Source organism: Megalops cyprinoides, chromosome 7 (genome assembly GCF_013368585.1).
Source record: "Megalops cyprinoides isolate fMegCyp1 chromosome 7, fMegCyp1.pri, whole genome shotgun sequence".
In the NCBI taxonomy this organism is placed as follows: domain Eukaryota; kingdom Metazoa; phylum Chordata; class Actinopteri; order Elopiformes; family Megalopidae; genus Megalops; species Megalops cyprinoides.
Genome location: NC_050589.1, coordinates 23,634,968 through 23,655,710, shown reverse-complemented (window position 1 = coordinate 23,655,710; position 20,743 = coordinate 23,634,968). Strand labels below are relative to the sequence as shown.

Below are 20,743 nucleotides of genomic sequence, written 5' to 3'. Positions count from 1 at the left end.
TGGACGTAATTATAGAGACGCACGCACATAATTTCGCTTTGGATGTATTCTCGTTGTGTGTCATTGTGAAGTGTTGTGTGTAGCCCGCGGTACCCTGGGCCGTTGTGTAACTCTAACCGTCATACTGCGCGGTTAGCGGCAATCATGTTGATCCGCATGTGAGTGAGAGGAAGGGAGGAGGGAGAAGGGAGGCAGGGAGGTAGAGAGAGAGAGAGAGAGAGAGAGAGAGAGAGAGAGCGAGCAGCAATAAGGGGGCGTGAGTTAGCTATTCGTTCGTCTGGCAACAAGAAAATACGAGGCAGTAGCCTTCATGTTCTGCTACAACAGTGCTGACAGAACGGACTCACCAAGCATCAGTCTTCGTTAAGCAGCGCATCAAGAGAACCGCAACCTGAGGAGAGATAAGCGCCATCACAGTGATGAATGCCCTAACAAAGGTGTGACGGAAGTAGCGTCTCACATTGACGAAGAGCGAAGGAGAACCTCAGGTAGGGGTCGAATTGTCTGAAACTGGTTAACGTCACTGTACACCCGTGATGGGAATATGCGTCGTTAAAATAGAAGGAACATGCAGAAAACCGTGTGCGTTTCTCTCTGTATTTCTTTTCTGCATTTCTTCGCACATACAGTATCACGTAGCTGTGTTTATTAAAACCCCAAATGCAAATTTAGGTAAAATACCCGCGTGTGCGGATACGATCTGGTTGCTGACCTCTTATAATATAAATCATTGTACCGCTTGTACCGAATGAGATCCCCTTTCTCGGGTAGAATTGAACATAGAAAGGTATCAAGTGTCACGGAGACATTTTCACCCCAGTACTGAAGCAGCAGACGAGGAAAAATATGCTAACTCAGTCTACATGTATATTGCTCAATCTGAAAGAGTAAAGCAGACTCAGAGGCAAAATTGACTATTTGCGGTGATCCCCAGGTCTTCCCTACCGATGCAATTTCTCCGCAGGAGTCCCTCAGAAACCGTACACTCGCGTGGCCACAGTCATCAAGGCGCACTTGATTTTTTTTTTTTTTATTATTGTTGTAGTCAGACCTGAGGAAATTGAGCCTGGAGCAACAAGTTGTCTGAAGGGGGAGTATAGGAGTGAGTGAGACGTAGTGATCAAGTGTAAAAGCTCGTGAGCACCAGACGGACTGCGTGAGGTTGTGCCTGGTGTGTGCCGGAGCGCTGGCACGTGTGTGCGCTTGCCAGCCTTTCGCTCAAGTGCGACCTAGGGTCAGGGCCGCTGGAGAATCTGGATCCACCTGTTTTTCATCAGCCTCTCAAACCGCAGTAGCAGAGCCGCTACAGCCTCCAGCAGTGAGGCTTGGATGAACGCGCTACTGGAGCTGAATAGCGTTTATTTCAGTGCGAGGTTTACTGCGCTGCCGAAGCTCAGGTTACAAAGAAACAAAAACACAAGACGCACAAAAACCTACCTCTGAAAAAATATAACAGACAAATTGGAATATTGAGAATCTGGTACCTGCTTATTATGGGTCAGCAGTGTGACCGTGGGAGTGTGGCACATAGCTCATACCTTCAGCTCCTTGGTGGGAATTGAATCTGTTGCACACTTGAGCAAGGCACTTAACCCAGAGTGCCTCAGTTAATGTCCAGCTCTGTAAAACAGGTGATATGTAAGTTATGTTAGTCACTCTGGGTAACAGAGCCTGCTAAGCAAAGTGTGAGTAGTGTAATTGTGAGTTATGCTTTCCTTAATGGGAAGTTCAAAGCATTATCAAGGCAGCCTGCAAGGTGCTGAAATTCCTCTTTAGTTTCTAGTATCTTTTTTTACTGGCAGCTTTGAAATGCATAGTAGAGCCAATAGGCTCACCACAACACCTTGTACAGACTTATAATGCATTAATAGTGATGATGTTGCCAACTTTCTGTTACTCATAACCAATGCTGCTGTGTTTGGACATGTGTCATATCAGGTTTTTCCTCTTTATGTGCCCATTAGTGAGCTGCTTGATTTCAACTGGAAAGCTCGTCCCTACCAATTTGTTTTTTTTTTCCTCACAGTGATTATGTCTCATTCATATTTCAACCATGCTTCTCTTGGTATAAAAACTACTTCTTTTTGTTGTCTCATTAAGTGAGACTGTGAATGATCATGTCAGAAAACACTGCTCGGGCATGGTTCCCATTCCTGTCGCTGGAAGTCATGGAGGAGTTTACTCAGACACTGAGTCAGCCCGAGTCATTCAGTCAGTCAGTGAGTATCAGCTGTCTCTAGTGGTCCATCATGGAGAGGCCTGTTTCTGCATGTATGTGTCTGTCATCAGTCCATCAGTGTATCTGGCATGCTGTTAGTGTTCCACTGTGTTTCCTTCAGTTCCCTAAAGTTGTACAGTCCTTGCATCCTGATTAATACAGTGCTGCAGGTCATCACTTATTTCAACACTGGAAATACACCAGTCGCAGTTGGACTGATTGCATTGGCAGGCAGGGCTGTCCCCTAACTCCACTCAAAACATGTGGAACGTGTTTTTGCAAATGGGAAAAGTCTGCAGCTGAATTCAAAGGCATATGTATCAAAATGAAAAACAAAACAGATTTCTGATGTTTGGTCGTGGAACCGGAGCTGTTCTTGAAAGAACATCAGGAACATTTCGAAATACAAGCATCTGCGGCAGGCATCGACTGAATGGCTCTTCTGTCTGGCTGCAATTGCTTGTCAAGCAGATTTGCAATGTGAATCAGGGGTCTGAGCAACAGGGGTCTTTTTGGTCTGTACCTGTTTTCAAGTTCAGTCAGTCTGTCATCTGATCAAAACATTCAATTAATAAATAATAAATTTAATTCTGGCCCCTGTATAATAGATTGTGGGAATGTCCTTTGTCTGTCTGTAATGCAGATTGTAGACAGTGAGAATGGGCATTTCAGACCTCAAGACAGAGAAGCGGTTACATTAAGATGTCAGGTAACAAGGTGTTGCTTAAGTCTACTTATGTCTCAGCCCTTTGTGAGTGTAAAGGAGAGTGAACCCTGATAGTGAGCAGAGAGCCTGGTGTTTACATTCTTGCGCAGTGGAATCTTCATGGTCAGAACAACCAGCGCTGGCTGCCTTACCTCTCCCCTACATCTCCGACAGGCGCCAAACACATCTGTGCTGCACCTCTAAGCCCTGCTGCAGTGCTTCACCTCCTCTTATCTGTTCCACAGCTGCATGTGTCTCTCCAGCGAGCTGGCGGAGCGCAAAGATTTACAATCTGCTCTTACGGAATAGACACATAGACATGGCAGATTTAAACCGTGCTGTGTGGATGCAGTAGGCAGACAGACAAAGTGTATATTTATACTGTGCTAGTGTAGATTGGACAAGAGCAACACAGCGATTTACAGTTGTCAGGACTAATAAGGCTCTTATGGGATTGGGGCCCTGATTAACCTTGTATGTGAAGCAGCCAGGCGGAATAGTTCTCACAGCTCTCTTGCCAGCCGCCTGCCAATAGCATTGATTGAGGTGTGATTGAGATGCATTAAGGAACTCTGGGGGGGCTGACGATTAGGCACTGGTTTTGAACTGTCTTTCCAGTTCTCTGTCACTGTCACACTCAACATCTTTTCCCCTTTGTTTTTCTCTCCACGACAGCTCTCTCTCCTCACTGCCCCATCAAGCTTTCTCCTTCTCTCTTTTTTCCCTCTGAATATCTGCTCTTACTCCCACTCTCTCCGTCTGTCCAAGTCTCTGCTAGCTCTCCCACTCTCATTCTCTCTCCAAAATTGTTTTGTCCTTGTCTGTCTCGGTCGTGCCATTTCTCCCTTTAATTTTCCTTGCTTTTCCTCTTTCCTTTCTCAGTCTCTTTTCTCTCGTTTCTTATTTCCCCTTCTACCCCTCTTTTGTTCTCTGTCTGTAATAATTCACAGACACAGAAGGACAGGACATCACTGTAATTCTGGTGATCAGTTGTTCATTTTGACGTAGCATGGGCATTCCTGTACATTCGTCACATGCACACGAGAGGTAAAACCTACCTGGGCCAACTAATTTGCCTCAACTCACCTGTAACACACGCCAGCATACAGAAGCGTGGACGACATGTACAGCACATATGTCAGCTCACCGTGTTAGACAGTACACACAACACACGCGTACCCACTCACACTAGCATTCACACACAGCAAAGCATGTAGTAGGATGTGATATATAACAGCTTTCAGTTTTTTTAATGTTAATAATATTACAGTGATGTTGCACACAGCAAGCTGTCACACGCAGACGCTTTATGATGTGTTATATTGTGATTTCACGCACAGAGCAGGATAGAGGAGACACAGTTCGTTCTGGTATACAAAGCAGCTTGTCATTTCTTGGAAACATTCATGGAACTTACAGGAAACATTTGAGTATTTTTGTTCTCTGGAATTTTGGAAAGGCTGTGCGTGCGTGCGTGTGTGTGTGTGTGTGTGTGTGTGTGTGTGTGTGTGTGTGTGTGTGTGTGTGTGTGTGTGTGTCTACTGCTCTCTAATTATGTTCAAAGTCAAAATTGTGTTCTGTGGCAGCATCCAGCTGGTGAATACAACTCAGCTGTCAGATGGGGTAAAGTGCACTGACACTGAAAATGACTTTATGAAGATGTTTAAACAAATGATCAAACAATAATTATAACTCAATAACACAGAAGCAGAAGAAAAGGGATTTCTGTTCTTCAGTCTCAGTTTGGCTGTATTAGTTGCAGAACTAGTACATATGTACGTTGTTTTTTTTTTTCTGCAGAGTGGGAAACAGGCTGGCGTGAGCCGCAGCCAAAGCTGGCTCATCTGTTACAGTATGATTGCCTTTCCATAGCACTCTTTCCCATCAGAGCTGTAGCACTTCACATCGCACTGAATTCTGGCTTCGCAGATAAGAGAATGGGAATCCATATTACGTGTGCCTACATCTAGTTGTTTGCTGTGAACGGTGAGGGCAGTGAGCTTCATTCCTCCTTCCCCATTTATCTTCTCACTTCTTAGCCCCGATGCCAGCCGCAACGGTGTGGCTACACAGTTTGCCAACCCTGCCCACAGCTGGCTGGTAAGTAGGCCAGCAACCAGTAAGACTAGCGGGCTGAGCTAACAAGGGTTTGCGCAAATAAAAAAGACATGGGAAACCGTTGTGGACCAGAGCTGAGTGAGCTAGCCCAGCTCCAGCTCTCCAGTGGAACAGGGGTTGTGCAGACCTCGTTGTAATGGTAGCAGTTGGGTGAGTAGCCCCAAATTCCTCCCCGGCTGTGGAATAAAAGGGTGATTGTGAGAGAGTGACGGCGGCAGGGCAGCAGCACGCCAGCTCACCCATCCGCACTGCCTGTATCTTCTTGTGTCCCCGGGGCCAGATTTCGGTTAAAAATAGTCTCCCTAACTGCCCTCTGAAGCACTTACGGCGCATAACTCTCACATTCACAAATAATTGCACGCACAGACGCTGAAACTCTCGCACACATAAAGACACGCAGAAAGACACACGCATATGAAACTTGTACTTGTGCACTGATCCGTGGACTGGTGCATCCATTATACCTTGAAATACTGTTCATGAGTCTGATTAAATCAGAATTGCCATGACTCAGTCCTTTTATTCAAAGCGCGGTTGGCTGTTGGCCATCTTGCCATACTTGTCTGGTGTCGTAGTCCCTGCTGTCAGGCTTCTGTGGCATTCAGAACCCCATTGATGGTAAAATCTGCCCCCTCTCTGACAAATACACACACACACACACACACACACACACACACACACACACGTACAAAAACAAAACATACAGACAAGTGGATGCTTGCTCTCTTTAACAGACTCGCTGTCTCTGTCAGCTCGTTAAGCCTGTCTCCTTGGCACTCTCCCCAATCTTTACATCTATATAACTTTCACCATTCCATAACTCCCTATCCATATATCTCTCCCCTCTCTTTATCTCAGTTTCCAGCCTTCGCTGTCGTGCCTAAAATTTTGGATTTGAAGTGAGAGCTTGTGGCATACCGCAGGAACAGGACGAGAGAATTGGCAGAAGAAAGTGAAACAAAAAGATTAGAAGGAAGACAGAGGGCGATGAACTTAAATCAGCTAAGTCAACAGGAGGACACATGAAAAAGAGTGAGTGTTTGGTAGCTTGAGCAGGAGTCAGTACATTAAATTACATTATTGTCATTTAGCAGATGCTCTTATCCAGAGCAACTTACAGAGGTTACATTTTTTACATGTTATCCATTTACACAGCTGGATGTTTACTGAGGCACTTCTGGGTCAAGTACCTTGCCCAAGCAGTTCCCCAGTGAAGAATCAGACCAGCAACCTTTCAGTCCTTCCCACTATGTTACACTGCTGCTGCTACCACATTAGAGCAAGGGATGGAGGGGCAGACAGACATAAATGTACAGATTTAGATGCGCATCGCCCGACACACACTCAGAGCACAGAGCTGTGGCAGCTGCCACCCTCTATCACAGGCCCGGCTCTCCTTTTTCCTCCTTCCCTCGTCCCTGACGCTTCTGTGCAAATGAGAGAGCGGGACCAGCCAGCAGTCGCACGGCGCGTCGAGATTTCTGCGGAACGAAACAGATATCACATTGTGCACGCGGGAGCCAAAACAGAGCCACTTCAGGCCCTCACTCGCAAACACATGCCCGCTAACGCGATGGACGCACACGCTCGCTGACACACTCGTTAGTGCATGTGCACACGCGGCTGAGGCATACACGGCCTCTGAATTACTGAGACGCACACATGCTCAGTCACAGTTATTGATGGAGCATCTGACTGACCTGGGGGAGGGGGGTCAGCGCCTGCCCACTGTGTTCTGAGATGTTCAGTCAGGGATTAAGGGAGACATGCTTAAAATTTCTAGACTGGGCAAGGACAAAGGGGCTGGCTGTATGATAAATGCTCTCCTTTCGTTACCCAAAGGCCTAATAGCTGTCGGGCGTCATGGTCATTTAGCTAATTGTAAATGCTTCTCGTATTCTTCATCATGCATTGATAATTTGTTCCCTGTTGGAGAGACTCAGTCAGCAAAACAGCCAAGCACAGACACAGATCCGGGCCTCTGTGCTCGATTGCTCTGGTCTCTCTCTGTGTCTGAAAGGAGAGATGAGACAGCATGTGGTGGTGTTATGGTGTTATGCTAGGTCTTTTCACTACAAGGTGAAATATGAGGCAGTTCTCCTTGGTTCTGGTTATTGTCTCTATCTGTACATTTTTTATTTCTCTGTTTTTTTTATGACATTTTTGGTCTATGCTGTATCTTATTTTTCACCCTACCTCCCAGCCTCCCCTCCTGTGATACAGCTGGCAGAGCGGGCAGGTCTGTATGCTCCACTCTGATCTTTGAGCTGCTATGCATAAATACTGTAATACTGTACAGTACTGTATTGTGCTATACACTACAGAGTATTCTTGTCTGAGATTCTTGTCTAAGATCTTAACAAAATTTACATTTGTGTTTCTTACCATGCGTTTAGTATGGATGTCTTGTGCATTTGCTTTCAGTGCACGCTGCCTGTGTCGTTCTCTATGGAGTGTCTGTATATGGCACATCGTGTGTGTGTATGTGTATATGTATGTGTAAATGTTCATCTGTGTGTGTGTGTGTGTGTGTGTGTGTGTGTGTGTGTGTGTTTGCATGTACTCTGTGTGTACTGTGTGTATGTGGGCACCGTGTGTTTGTGTGTGTGTGTGTGTGTGTGTGTGTGTTTGCATGTACTCTGTGTGTACTGTGTGTATGTGGGCACTGTGTGTGTGTGTGTGTGTGTGTGTGTGAGAGAGAGAGAGGGAGAGAGTATGTGCATGTGTGTGTCTGTGCGTGACTGTGTGTGTGTGTGGAAAATGACTCACTGTAACCGAACACCACACCTCTCCACCCCAGTGCCTTGCCACATGGCCCTCTGGGAGACTGCAGGCTCGCCCTCGAAGCAGCCTGACTCAGCGCGGCCATAAACAGGCCTACATTTAGACCTGCAGCGCACGCTCCTTCCCTCTCCACTGCCTCCCTCTGTGGACCTCTGTGTTCCAGCTCTGCAGGGAGCTGCGGAAAGTCCGCTTATAGGGTATTGCGTAATCACTCCCAAATTATGCTGAAAATTTCCCTGATTCTGAATGTCATTTCATATTGTCAGGAGACATTTTTCTGAAGCTGCGCTCCCAGGGTAGCAGTGCGTTTGAATTGCATTTATGAAGGGACATTGTCCTCAAGTGCCAGGATATTCCTTTTCATGCCACTTTATTAGATGCTGTTTCTAAGTTGCTCTGGATAAGAGCATGTGCTAAATGACAGGAATGTAATGTAATATTCTTCATTTCACAGTGGTGTGGTGTGCCCTGCTCCTGAACCATACTAGATCAGACACACTGATCTAGGCAACACAGCAGGGCACCGATATTGTTCTTGTACTGAAAAGGTTTTGGCCACAGTTTTGTTTTTAGGCCGAGGTTATGCTCTTGGCCCCAGACTACATTACGCTGGCCAGTAGTCTAGACAATTTGCAGCACTGTTTTCATAGGCAGGATAGAGGCGACCAAGCCCCACTGTTCTCATGTGCACAGTGGCAGTGACAAAGCCTGGGTTTGGAGCTCCTGTCCCTCAATGTGGGAAAGTTAACATCCACGTCCACCATCGCAACCCCACTGCCTTAATGTAACTGTGAAACTTACGTCTCTTTGTTAGAGTAGGGCCTGCTGCCAAATCATAACCACAACCTGCACTGCCTCACATTAACCATGGCACTTCTGCCTTATGGTAACCATGACATGCATTACGTCTTACCGACAGTGCAGTCCTAAGACAATGACACATCCTCTTTTCTGTTTGCTTTTTTTCAGGAGCTCCAGGAGCCAGTATGAAGAGAATGGTGTGAGAGATAACAGGGGGAAAGAGCCAGAGAGCGACTGTCACTGCGTCGTCCGTAAGGTTGCCCATGATGATGGAACAGTTCCTCGTGCTCTTGCTGCTAGTTGGTTTGATCCAGCAGTCACCTGGCCAGGTGTTCATATCCTCTTCTGCTTCAAATGAGTCCAGCGTCGAGAAGCCCTCAGGACCCGTCCGCTCCTCCCCGACAGTCGTGAGCCCCGAGCCGTCTGGTCGCACGCTACAAAGTCCTCCTTCTCCTCCTCTGAATGGCAGGAAAGCTGCACCTGTCACAGAGCATGCTGAAGGATCACCTGTAGCCGATGGCCACCTGGAGAGCCACGGAGGGAATGACACTGATCTGACGGACACTGAGGACGGGGGAGAGGAGAGGAAAGACTCTGAGGACCTGTCATCCCTCCCCCAGGACAACACCAGCACCCAGGATGATAATGTACAGGCCTTCATATCCCCTGCTTCATCTCAAACAGAGACTACACTCAAGCAGAGTGTAGGTCTTACTACTGCTGCCTATTCCCTGCCACCCCCTGCAAGCTCCACTAGTGGAACAGGTTTGACTCAAGCTCACTCTGACGGAAATGCTGGGCAGCCTGTGATTGGGCCCACAGGAGCTGCATCCACCAATGACAGTTCACACCACATCCGCTCTCATAGCTTCACAGCGGCTGCCGCAGTTAGGGAAGAGGTGGTGACACTGAGCAAGGCCACAGAAGGACCAAACAAGAAGGCAGAAGATGATGACTGGCAGTTGATGGGGTCGGGTGATTGGCCCGTGCCAACTGTGAGCGAGACTGTGAGTTCAGCTGTCACCGTGACAACACATGGGGATGCACAGGCATATCACCAGCCACAGTCAGAGACCAGATACACCACTGGATTTACCAACGTGTTGAAACCGCCGACAAGTACTGTAGCACTGACCCAGGAGCTGCAGTCCCTCCCCTCCACCCTCTCACCAGCCAACACGATGCCCTCAAAACGGTCTCCTGAGCTCCAGAGCACTGTTTATATGATGACAGCAAACACCACAATGAAGCAATCGACAGTCAGTGGAGACAGGACTGGGAAAGGTGAGGAACTGGGTGCTAATGTTACTGATTACTGATGCATGTTTTCCACTTCAAGAGAATGCATTTGTCGGCTGTTGGCAGAGTTGTCTGACAGCCATGTATCTCTCCTCCTCCCGGGCCGCAGGTGAGACAACAAATCATAGGGCCTCTGACCGCAAGCTGACAGGCCGTCAGACCACAACTGTGACCTCAATGACACCCTTGACGACCGTGTTAAGCACAACCAATCAGAAGACGGAGACAGGTAGGAAAGGGAAAATGGGAGTATGGGGTTTTTTTTTTGCTTTGTTCCTTTTTTTTGATCCTTATGAAAATGATGATTGAGTCAAGCTCGTATTTCTGTTCCCCGAAATGGTGAAAAGTGGGGGACAGAGGGGGCTGGAATGTGGAGGAGAGGGAGAGAAAGGGAGAAAAAATGGGGAGAGAGGGGAAAGAGGAAGAACAAGGAGTACCCAGGCTAACAAAATCCAGATGAGCCAAGAGAGGAAGGAGGGAGGACGGGTAGAGGCCGAGGAAAAGAACAGAGAGAAGGATGAACAAATGGAAAAATAAATGTGAAGTGAACAGAGAGAGGAGTGCCGTGATGTGCCATGCTTGGGGGTAACCTGTAATCCGGATAGTTATTAAACTTGATGTTCTTGATTTTGATCTCTGTACTGTTACTGCTTTATTTGTCAGATGAAGTCAAATTATTTATATTTTCTGTAAAAACTAGAGTGTGAACCCATTTTATTTTTAACATTTTTGGTAAATTACTTTATCTAAGGACATGGCCCTAGTTATTTGTGCACCACAGTCGCTCAGTCAACAGCTCCATTTTACAAGAGTATCAACAATTTAACTGTCCCACCCAGTTCAGTGAGAGGTCAGCCTGTGTAGATAATTGGAATATGACTGTGGATATCAATATGACTGTGTGTGTGTGGTTGGAGGTTGGGAAGCAAGTGTGCATGTGTGTGTGGCCATGGTTTGGGTGTGTGTATATTTCGGGTATGTATGCATATGCATGGTTTTATATGTGTGTGTGTGTGTATGCTTGTGTCTGTGTGTGTGCGTGTGTGTGTACATGTGTGTGCATGTGTGCGTGTGCATATGTTTGTGCGTGTGTGTGTGAATGGGTGGAAGCGTGTGTGTGTGTGTGTGTGTGTGTGTGTGGGTGGGTTAACGGGATCAAAATGACTCCAGCTGTAAAACCTGAGCAGCACATCTGGGTTGTGTCTGCCCCCCTCCAAATGTCGCCCCCCCCCCCCCCCCCCCCCCCAGGACTTCCTCCGTACAGGGAGTGGAAAATCTTTTACAGAGCTGAAGTGAGTCAGGAAGTTAAACAAATGTCATTACAGACCGCCCCATCACTCATTCAGTCAGATTTATTGCACCTTTTTCAGGGTGAATTCCTCAGGAGAAGTCTATGGGGTCCAATGAGTTGAGGAGATGGAAAGTGGGGAGAACTGACTGTTACCAGCTGTCACCGTTTGTTTCTTCTTATGTATATTATATTACATCTGTCACCCGTGGCCGTTTTTCTTCTCCACTGTTTTCATCTTTAGTACTTCAAAACCTTAAAGCCGAAATAATAAACTCCTCTGTAAGTGTGTTTTCGAGTGTACCGGTGTTGGGGTACGTGTTCGTGTGTGTATGTGTGTATGTGTATGTCACGCATGAGTGTGTGAATGGGTATGTGCGCGTGCCTGTGTGTGATCCACGTGGGTGTGCCTCACCAGGCTCGCATGTGTGTTTGTTCCCGTGTTTGTATTGCTGAACGCTGCGCCGGCGTCTGTACTTTGTCCGCATGTGGCCCGAATTTCATTGCTCCTCGGCATGTGGTTCCCGTGCCTCTGCTGCTATATCAGGCAGGGCCTTTGCAGCATGCTGCTCGGAGCGCGGAGGGGTCAAGTGGATGCACCAAAGTCTACGTCCCGTTAAATTTCCCCCGAAGGAAAGTGGCTTGGCGGGTGCCGCTGTCTGATCCTGCTGTAATAACAGCGAGATTTATTCAGTCTCTCTGGAGCACGCTCAACATCATAGAAACAGGCAGAAATAGAGAGAGAGGGGGAGCGAGTAGGAGAGAGAAAGGGCCTTGTTTTTCTCATCTCTTGCTCTCCTGCAGCTCATTTTTCGAGGTCTCCCTCTCCCTTTCTCCAACCTTATCCTCTCTCTCTCCTCCCCCTTCTTTCTGGCAAACTAAAAATGAACAGAGTAGTACAGCATATATATAACTTTCCCTTCGCTGAAAGGAAGTGAGCGAGTGTCCCAGGTGTGTAAACTATGAAAAGATCCGCCAAAGAGATCTAGTATTATGAAAGGTATGAATATATATTAAAATCTTAATTTCACTTTGTCAACTGCCATATAGGGTGACTGTTTTCACAGCACCAAGCATCACTAATCTGTGAACTTTAGGTAAGGAAAACGTTTTTAAAGTCTAGCATTTGTATAATCCCCCTCCACACTGGGCACGGAGCCAGGGGTGGTCCACAGGCTTATTTTAATGAGGAGAATGTGTTGATGTTTTCAGTATTGTTGGTGTTTCCTGGGGTCTGTAATCAGGCAGGATAAGAAGCAGTCCATTGTGGGCTATTGTTCGCAGGCATGTTGATCCAGACCCTGCTGTCAGGACCCCGCTACCCACCCCTCAAACTGCCCCGCTGGCCCCCTGCTCCTCTCCCCCACCCCCTTTTTTTCCCCTCTCCTCCTTACTTTCGTCTTACTCCCCAGGCTCTGACTCACAGTGGTCCGAGGTTTTCATTTGAAAAGAGTTTCAGGAAAGCTTTAAGAATCTGATTCACGTGGGGTGAGACTTAGCGCCACTGGTTCTCACTCATTACTTTTCTCCTCCTTTTCTCCCCCCCACCACCCCTCCTGCTCTTCTTTTGTAAAATGATAAGGGTAAAGAATGAATTGTGGGGAATGGGTGTTATTTCCTGGAATAATACTGATACGATCAGTCACCATTTCACTGAAAAAAATGAAGAAACATGTTCATCAGGAAATAAAGGGCCTTTTTAAACCAAAAGGGGACTGAAATGTCACGCATTTGATGACATGCATTTTTTCTGTACTGAAACATGCAGAGCATGAGTTTATACTAAAACTTAAATTGAGTTTAATTACTTCAATGTGCATCAGAAAAAGACATGAATGTCTGCAACATCTAATAATGTGCATGCTCTGTGCAGAACCATTCAGACATGTTTTGTCAAGGAAATGACTTCATTGATGACAAGCTTTTAAGAGCGGTGTAAAAATGTAATGTGATCGCTGCAGTCTACACGTGGTCGCCGGTGTGCGTGCTGAATAATCTGTTGGTTGTGCAGCATGGGTAGCAGCACTCAGTCTCCAGGTTAAGTCTGGAGACCCCATGCTGGGAGAATAGGTGTCTTGCGCATGACTTTCTGTCGTGGATTAGACTGATATTGAGACACAGAAAAAGGAGAGAAAGAGAGAGAGCGAAACCATGCAAAATATAGACCATGTGAAGGAAAGAAAAAAACTCCTTCTCTTAGGGGTGGTATTATTAATGTTCTTCTGATGGTTCTTTAGTTAACCGTTTAATCCATATGTAACATTTTATCATTAGCTGCATTCTCCCATTGAAATTATTTGATTTTGCCAACACTAAGGCACCTGTATTACTCCAGTATGGCTGTTTTTGAGGTGTGCATGTGTAGTCATGGTCTTTGTGTGTGTTTGTCTGTGTGTGTGTGTGTGTGTGTGTGTGTGTGCATGCATGTACATGTGGACACTTACCATAGATAGTAAGATGGTAGAGATCCTGTTGGGGGATAGAGAGGGTACTTCACTTGGCACAGAGATGACAGAAATCACTCTGCTCTGGACTGTGCATATCCACACCACTGAGGTGACATGTCCAAATGCACTCCTTCACTTCTCTGCCAATAAGTGTTTTTGACTGTCTGGCAGGCAAGCACATTCTTTCTCTCAGCAAGCGTTTGTTTTGTCATACAGAGACACACTCATAAACACACATGCACGTACAATCTCATTGGATTCTCCTTGGGGCTAGTGGGACCACAGTGTTCCAGGAGCCCAGCCTAAAATTCATGGACCACCCTCCCCAAAACTCCAGCTAATAATACCGCGTAATTAAGGCCAGAACATGACCCAATTACTTTTTCACCTGCATTTTACTTTCTCTGAAAAGTTTCACTCCATGGTTTTGCCATGAATTAAGTACATAATAAGTTGCATTTGGGGTATTTGTTCTAATATTGAAAATGTTTTTAAAATTGGTTTGAATTGGGGGTAGACTGAGCCCCGCTTCTTAAGACTCTTTGTTGGTGTGAAACGCCCTCTTCTGGTGCAAAGCATACACTGCATTTTTGTGTTGACAATTAGCAAAGCAGTTAAAGTCTGGATTGCATTTATCTAGCTTCAGCACTCCTGCTTTAGAGCCTACAATAGTGCGACTGGTGGTTCCAGATTCGGTAAATAAAGGAGAAAAACATAAAGAAAGGTAACATCTATGAGAAGATAAGGAATAATAAAAGAATTAAAAATATCAGTTTATTAAAGCCCCAATATAAATAAAGTTTGAAGGGGTGTATGTGTCACCCACTGTCCCTCTGGTTGTGATATCATATATTTTGTTGCCAGTAGGGCACACATTTTTCTTCCCCAGGGAGAATGGGAAGGATGGGCAACTTTTGAATGTCTCACAGTGTAAGGGGCTCTGGATATGTTTGATTGCTTTTATTGTAATGCATTTCCTTTCTCTCTTTATTTTAGTTGCATTTTATACAGCTGTGCAACTCTGTCTCAACCTGTTTGATTATAGTGTGTTTTTGCTAAAGAGCCCAGTGAGATACAGACTCAGTGAGCACAGCCTACCTGTGCTGGTCATTTTCAGCTTACTCACTTCATCTCACTGAGTCTGTATGTTGTGAATATTTTCTCAGCCTTTTTTCATAAGGATCTAGTGATGATAGGAGTTGGGGTATTAATGTTTTGAAATGTTGCCTTCTTATTTAGTTGTTGTCTTTTTATTTTGATTACTGATTGATATTTCCCTTATAGGTTGATATTTCCCTTATATTGGCCAATAGCATCAGTAATGGATTTTAATAGTTTTAGCTGAATTTTGGCAATTTGGCATTTCAGTGCTAATATTTCTCTTTTTGGCATAAAAATACCTGTGTGATTTTTCTTTCAGTTCTCTCAATGCCAGGTTGAACTTTCCTGTTGAACTGAATTTCAGACCTAAAGATGTATATTGCATGCAGTATTCAAATTTGTTTGCACCAAATGTGAAAATGGATCTATTCTCCTTATATCTACAAAATCATTATTTTGGTATTGACATGTTTGCATCATTGCCCAGGTCTGACAGTATTTGTCTAGAATACTTGTATTCAGTGGGCGACAGCAGAAACAGGATGTCTGTGTAGGAAAGGAATGTTCAACTCTGTCCTAAATTGTGAGATCCAGAGCTGTGGACTGGTTCAGCAATGAGCCTAATAAGTTTATTTATATATTGACTCAAAACATAGCCTTCTCTCACACACATTCCTGCATGAACAATGAAGTTCTTTTGTAGCCAGATTTAATTCAGTGCATATTTTCTGTGTATTTTGATTAAGTGACATTGTATGCTTTACTCATTGTACTTTCCTAGTAATTTTGTAGAAAAATCCCCATATAGGACAAAAAACCTTTTGAAAATTCATGACATTCTCTTATCTCTCTCTCTCTCTCTCTCTCTCTCTCTCTCTCTCTCTCCACAGAGAAGACCACTAGCCCAATCCCTACTATCCCGCAGAAGAAGAGTGGACGGGGCTTTGGATTGAGGGAGGAAGTAGCTGTAGAGAAGAATCGCTCTGTGTCGTTAGGGCGCCCGCCGTCCTTCAGCCCGGGTGCCTCCCCGGCCCCCAGCCCAGTGGGACCGTGTGCGCCGGGATCGGGCCCCTGCGTGGTCCCCTCTGCCTCCAACGGCACCGCGCTGCTGTGGGGGGACCTGCGGCGCACGCTGGCCTTCGCCTGGGAGCTGCACGTGTACGGCACCGCGGGGCTCTTCCTGCTGCTGGCGGGCGGGGCGCTGCTGGGGCTGCTCCTCTCCCCCGGCCTGCACTGCCCCCACCGCGGCTGCCTGGCCCTGGCCAACGCCCTGCTGCTGCTGGCCGGCGCGCTGCGGGCCACCCACTTCTTCCTCGACCCCTACGGCTCCAGGGAGATCCTGCCGCAGCCCGGCGTCACCGCGCTCTACAACCTGCCGCTGGCCCTGCTACTGTGGGCGCAGGTGGCCCTGGGGCTGCTGGCCCTGAAAGGGGCGGGTCTGACTCTGCTGCCCCCCGGCCTGCAGCGCCTCCCCCTGGCCGCCGTGCTGGCCGTGCTACACTGCACGCTGCTGCTGGCGGCCGACCTGCTGTCCCCGGCGCTGTCCCCCGCCGTGCCCGTGGTGCTGCAGACGCTCTCCCTCTCCTGGGGCCTCGCCGTCTGCTTGGGCTTCCTCTTCTACGCCTTCCCGCGTCTGCGGCGCCACCCTGCGCCCCCCGTTCCAGAGGAGCCCCTGCCCCGCGGGGAGGACTGGCAGGGGGGGCAGCGGGTGGGGCGGATACTGGGGCGGGTGCTGGCGGTGTGCGCGTGCCTGGGGGCGCTGTGCTGCGGTCTGCACGTCCACGCCACGCTCTGGCTGTACGGGCTGCTGGGGGACTGGCGCCGCTTCAGCTGGGTGTGGTGGCTGGTGCATTTCTGGGCGAGGCTGCTGGAGCTGGCCTGGGCCTTCTCGCTGCTGCTGCTGGCCTCCTGGGTCTTCTGGAGGCCCAGGGACCGCAGGGGAGCGCAGGGCGCGGCTGAGGGGAGAGCGGGAGCCGACCTGCCGTCCTCCTCATCGTCCTCCGCCTCCATGCAGAGACACACCTGCTGGGCCAAGATCGTCCAGAGCCTCCGGGGCCGTCCGTGCAGGAAGTCGGAGAGCAACGGCATCGGGGGAGGCGGGGCGGGGGAGCTCCCCAACAACTGGGCCGGCCAGGAGCGGCCGGGGGCCGACATCAGCAAGAGCCTGATCCGCAACCGGGACCCGCCGGCCTTGTCGCGCAGCGTGAAGGACAGCAACCGCGGGCGCAACCAGAAGGGCGGCGCCAGCGGCTCGGTGGGCTCGCTGCTGCGGCTCCACTCGCTGGGCCGGCCCCCCCAGCGCTCGCTCAGCAGCAGCCTGGACCGCGAGAAGGAGTGGGCCCGCGAGAAGGAGTCCATCCTGTCCCTCAACGACTTCGACCTGCGGCCGCCCTCCCCCATCGACCTGAGCCGCAGCATCGACGAAGCCCTGCACCGGGAGCACTTGCTGGGCGGGGGCAGCCTCTTCAGACCCCTGTGCCCCCCTTCCCCGCCGTCCCCGGGTCCACGGCGACAGCCTCTGTCTTCTTGGCCCCGCCGAAGCAGCGACCCCCAGATCAACCTGTCGGACGGCCCTGGCGGCCTCCCCCAGCAGCACGCAGGGAGGACAGAGACAGCAGCTCCACCAGGGGGCAGCGTGACCGGAAAACAAGCAACTGCGCCCGCCACACCCACGCACCTGGGCTGCAGGTTCCCCGATGACCAGGATAAAGCTAGCAGCAGCAGCATTCCCTCATCTGTCTCCTGCCCCATATCCATCCGCCCTTCCAGGACCCCAGTCCAGCTGCGCACCCCCACAGGGGAAGACACCAGGCCCTTCTTGACGCCAGACTCAGAGACAGAAGCAGCGGCACCAGATGTGGAAAAGGGGGCTGGATCCAGTTTCCTGGAGGTCAGCAGACAGGAGGATTCAGCTAGCGTGAGCAGTGACATCATTGACCTCTGAACTCTCAACAGTGATGTCATTGTCTTTGACTCCCAACACTCAGTCAGGGGCCTGGGGGGGAGATTTGGCAGACAAGCCTGAACTCAAAGAGACATATCTGATTTCAGGCAGACTTGAACTCAAAAAGAAGAAAACCGATGGACTGGAAGAGAGAATAAATAAGTAATTCTGTTGGTAAGATAAAGGCACATACACTGTACAGATCAATATATTTCTTGGGCTTTTGCATCACTCTGGAATTGGATCATTCATCCATTTGTTTTTATTGACACTAACTGCCCCTTAGACATCCTGTGGGTGGTCGAATGCTTTGGGCTCCCTGATTTGCAGACTATGAGCGTACAGGTCTCCAGTGCTCTGTGTGCACAGGACTGTCCTTTGTGATAGCTTCAGCCACACCTTACTTGCACCAAGGGTCACTTAACTCACGGACTGATTTCAGACCACCCCAGTCTCTGGAGCCCTCCCAGGAGCTAGGAATGGACTTCAGGCAGATTTCATTTGTTAATGAAAAAATGAAAGCGAATGAACTGAAATGTATATGTGCCCCACCACTACAGCCGAGACCACTTGGGAAGCTCAACGCAAAGGAAGGGCGGTCATACTGTGTCTCACCTGCAGTCTGTATCATTGAGAGCGTGAAGTTACAGTGGAGTGCGCACACTGTATTCTTGAACTGAATCTGAGCATGGGTGGATGCATCCATCCACACTCTGCGGTGGGCGATTCCTGTGCTCCCACACGGACCCGGACCGGTGGGTTTCCCAGCTCTGTACATCTGTGCCAGCTTTGCCACACGTGGCACATTTACACACATTTTAGCGTATACCACACTTAGTCTCCAAGTGAAAAATAAAGTATTCCTCCCTTCATTTCATCCTAAAGCTTGAGGGAAATTTTCTTCAGAAAGTGAAGTACTCGAACAGAGGAACAATATATGATACAGTGTATATGTACAGTATATATACATATCATATATACATGTATGTATACTGTATGAGGGACTTTGTAATCTTTGTTTGAATATATGATCTTGATGTCCTTTTATTTATCCTATGCATTATTTGATCTTCCTTATGGCTTGACAGTATTTAAATGATAGCCTCTTCCTTGCAACATGATATTCATACATTTCAAGTATATGTGCCATATGTGATAGCCACTTTGTGGCATTTACAATGCAACTTTTGCTTTGATGTGCTGATAGTAAGGGGTTGGCGATAACAGTATCAACTGTGATTGGCTTTCAGAGCCATGGGGCTTCAATACCAATAGTCTCAGGGGTTCAGGACACCCCCCACCTCCCACTAAACATGAGGACTGCATTGCCTTTCAGTGTATGAGTGCCTGAAATGCCTCATAGTTCTCTGTGAAGCACAGGGAGGGGAAAAGCAGGGACCAGTTAAACTCTGAGGCAGAAGCACCACCAGTCTGTCCTCAGCACCCTTTTATCTGTCCTCTATGCACACTTCACAGTGGTACGACAACTCAGGCACCATAACATCACGGCTTCAGCGTTGCTTCTGCTGCGTCCTAAACCAGTAACAAGTCAAAAACTGAAGTGAACAGCTGAAAATGTGCCTCCTAATCAGTTACAACCCCATCACTGTCAAGGTGCAGTCACATATTGCCTGAAGCATCTTTTTTTCCAGAAAATAATACTATCATAAGACATTTACAATGACGTTTTAACACTATGGAAAATAAACATTCAGTAGAAAATATCAGAAGGGAGATTATGTATCTTCAACAGTACATCGCTAATCGTCTAATTGTCATGTACAGTATCTAGGGGGCATGGTTTATAGACATTTACAGCTACAGAAGGAGGAGTATACTTTACTCCCTCTTTTCTAATGTGGGGAAAAAAGGAAATAATGCAGTCAAAACTGGAAGTATTGAGAAGCTATGTAATTATATCTGTCCCTGCATTCAATGCTGCCAGTAAATTCCATGAATGGGTGTTATAGAGGTCCACTGAGAATATCAGCATTGAGATGAATCTCAACCGCTTCTCAACCGTTTGCACATTTCTAAAAGCACCTCTTGTGCGGGTGAAGGACTCTATAAAACACTTATAAGTGAACATTCTTTATGATACGCTATAGCCAAAAGCAAAAATATTTTTAATAATTAAAGAAAAAAGGCAATAAATATAAGATATGTATATGTAATATACTGTTATTTTTGACAAATCTCAAAGTATAAATATACTCTAAAAGAAAAAAAAGTACTTTGTGTACTGTGAATGACAATCTTGAGCAGCTTGTGCTCCCAGTCTTTTCTAGTTTCAGTGTTTCTGTATGAGAGGAGTCTGGGAGTACTGATGAAGGGAGCCGTCATGCCCCAGTATTTCAAAAAACCAGTGCATGGTATCTGTACTTGTTGTCAGTGAAGTGGGGAGGACATCAGGTGAGATACCTTGGAGGTCTGTAATGTGATATCCCAGCTCATTGCCTGCATTCTGTGTCAGACCCCAACCTGCATGTATTAGTGCACACAAGCCACAGCTACACTGCAAGAACTAACCCCGGGAGTACCATTTAGAGTCATTGCAAAGGTCAGCCATTTATGTAGCAAAGGGGGCTTGTGTGCCCAGTCTCCGTGATGTGAAGTGCCAGGAACTTGTAGTGTTGTGAACACGAGCTATAGACATCTGTCCTTTGGTGGTCGATATGGTTTGGTCAGAGTCATTGCTGTCGCTCCGTCACCATGGTCAGGGTTGGTCTTTTCCATCAGTAGTTCTTTAGCCGTTAGAGATCGTAACAGTGTTGTCCCTTCTGTCCAGATGGCTGTGCGTGCATTGCTGTGACGTGCCTGCGGCGTGTGCTCTCGGTACTGTAAACCCTCTCCTCCTGGTTGCTCTGTGAATATTCAGACTGGAAGACTCTTACCCCATGTCACTGGACCTTTGGTCTTTCTTTTCTCTCTCCAGCTGTATTTTTGTGCATATCACGATTTCAAATAAATATGTGGAATCTGAAACTCAAACTCTGCCCTCTGTCCTTACTTCTCTGAGTGAATTTTCAATCACCTC

General features: G+C 47.6%; 1 protein-coding gene across 1 annotated transcript; it reads left to right on the top strand.

Annotated features, from left to right (window-relative positions):
* The first annotated feature begins 220 nt into the window (after positions 1–220).
* LOC118781346 (proline-rich transmembrane protein 3) lies at positions 221–18,639 on the top strand. Its single transcript, XM_036534340.1, has 4 exons — positions 221–488; positions 8,796–9,911; positions 10,036–10,155; positions 15,653–18,639. The coding sequence occupies exons 2-4, from the start codon at positions 8,891–8,893 to the stop codon at positions 17,704–17,706; spliced, it is 3,195 nt and encodes a 1,064-aa protein (XP_036390233.1). The 5' UTR covers positions 221–488; positions 8,796–8,890; the 3' UTR covers positions 17,707–18,639.
* The last annotated feature ends 2,104 nt before the right edge of the window (positions 18,640–20,743 follow it).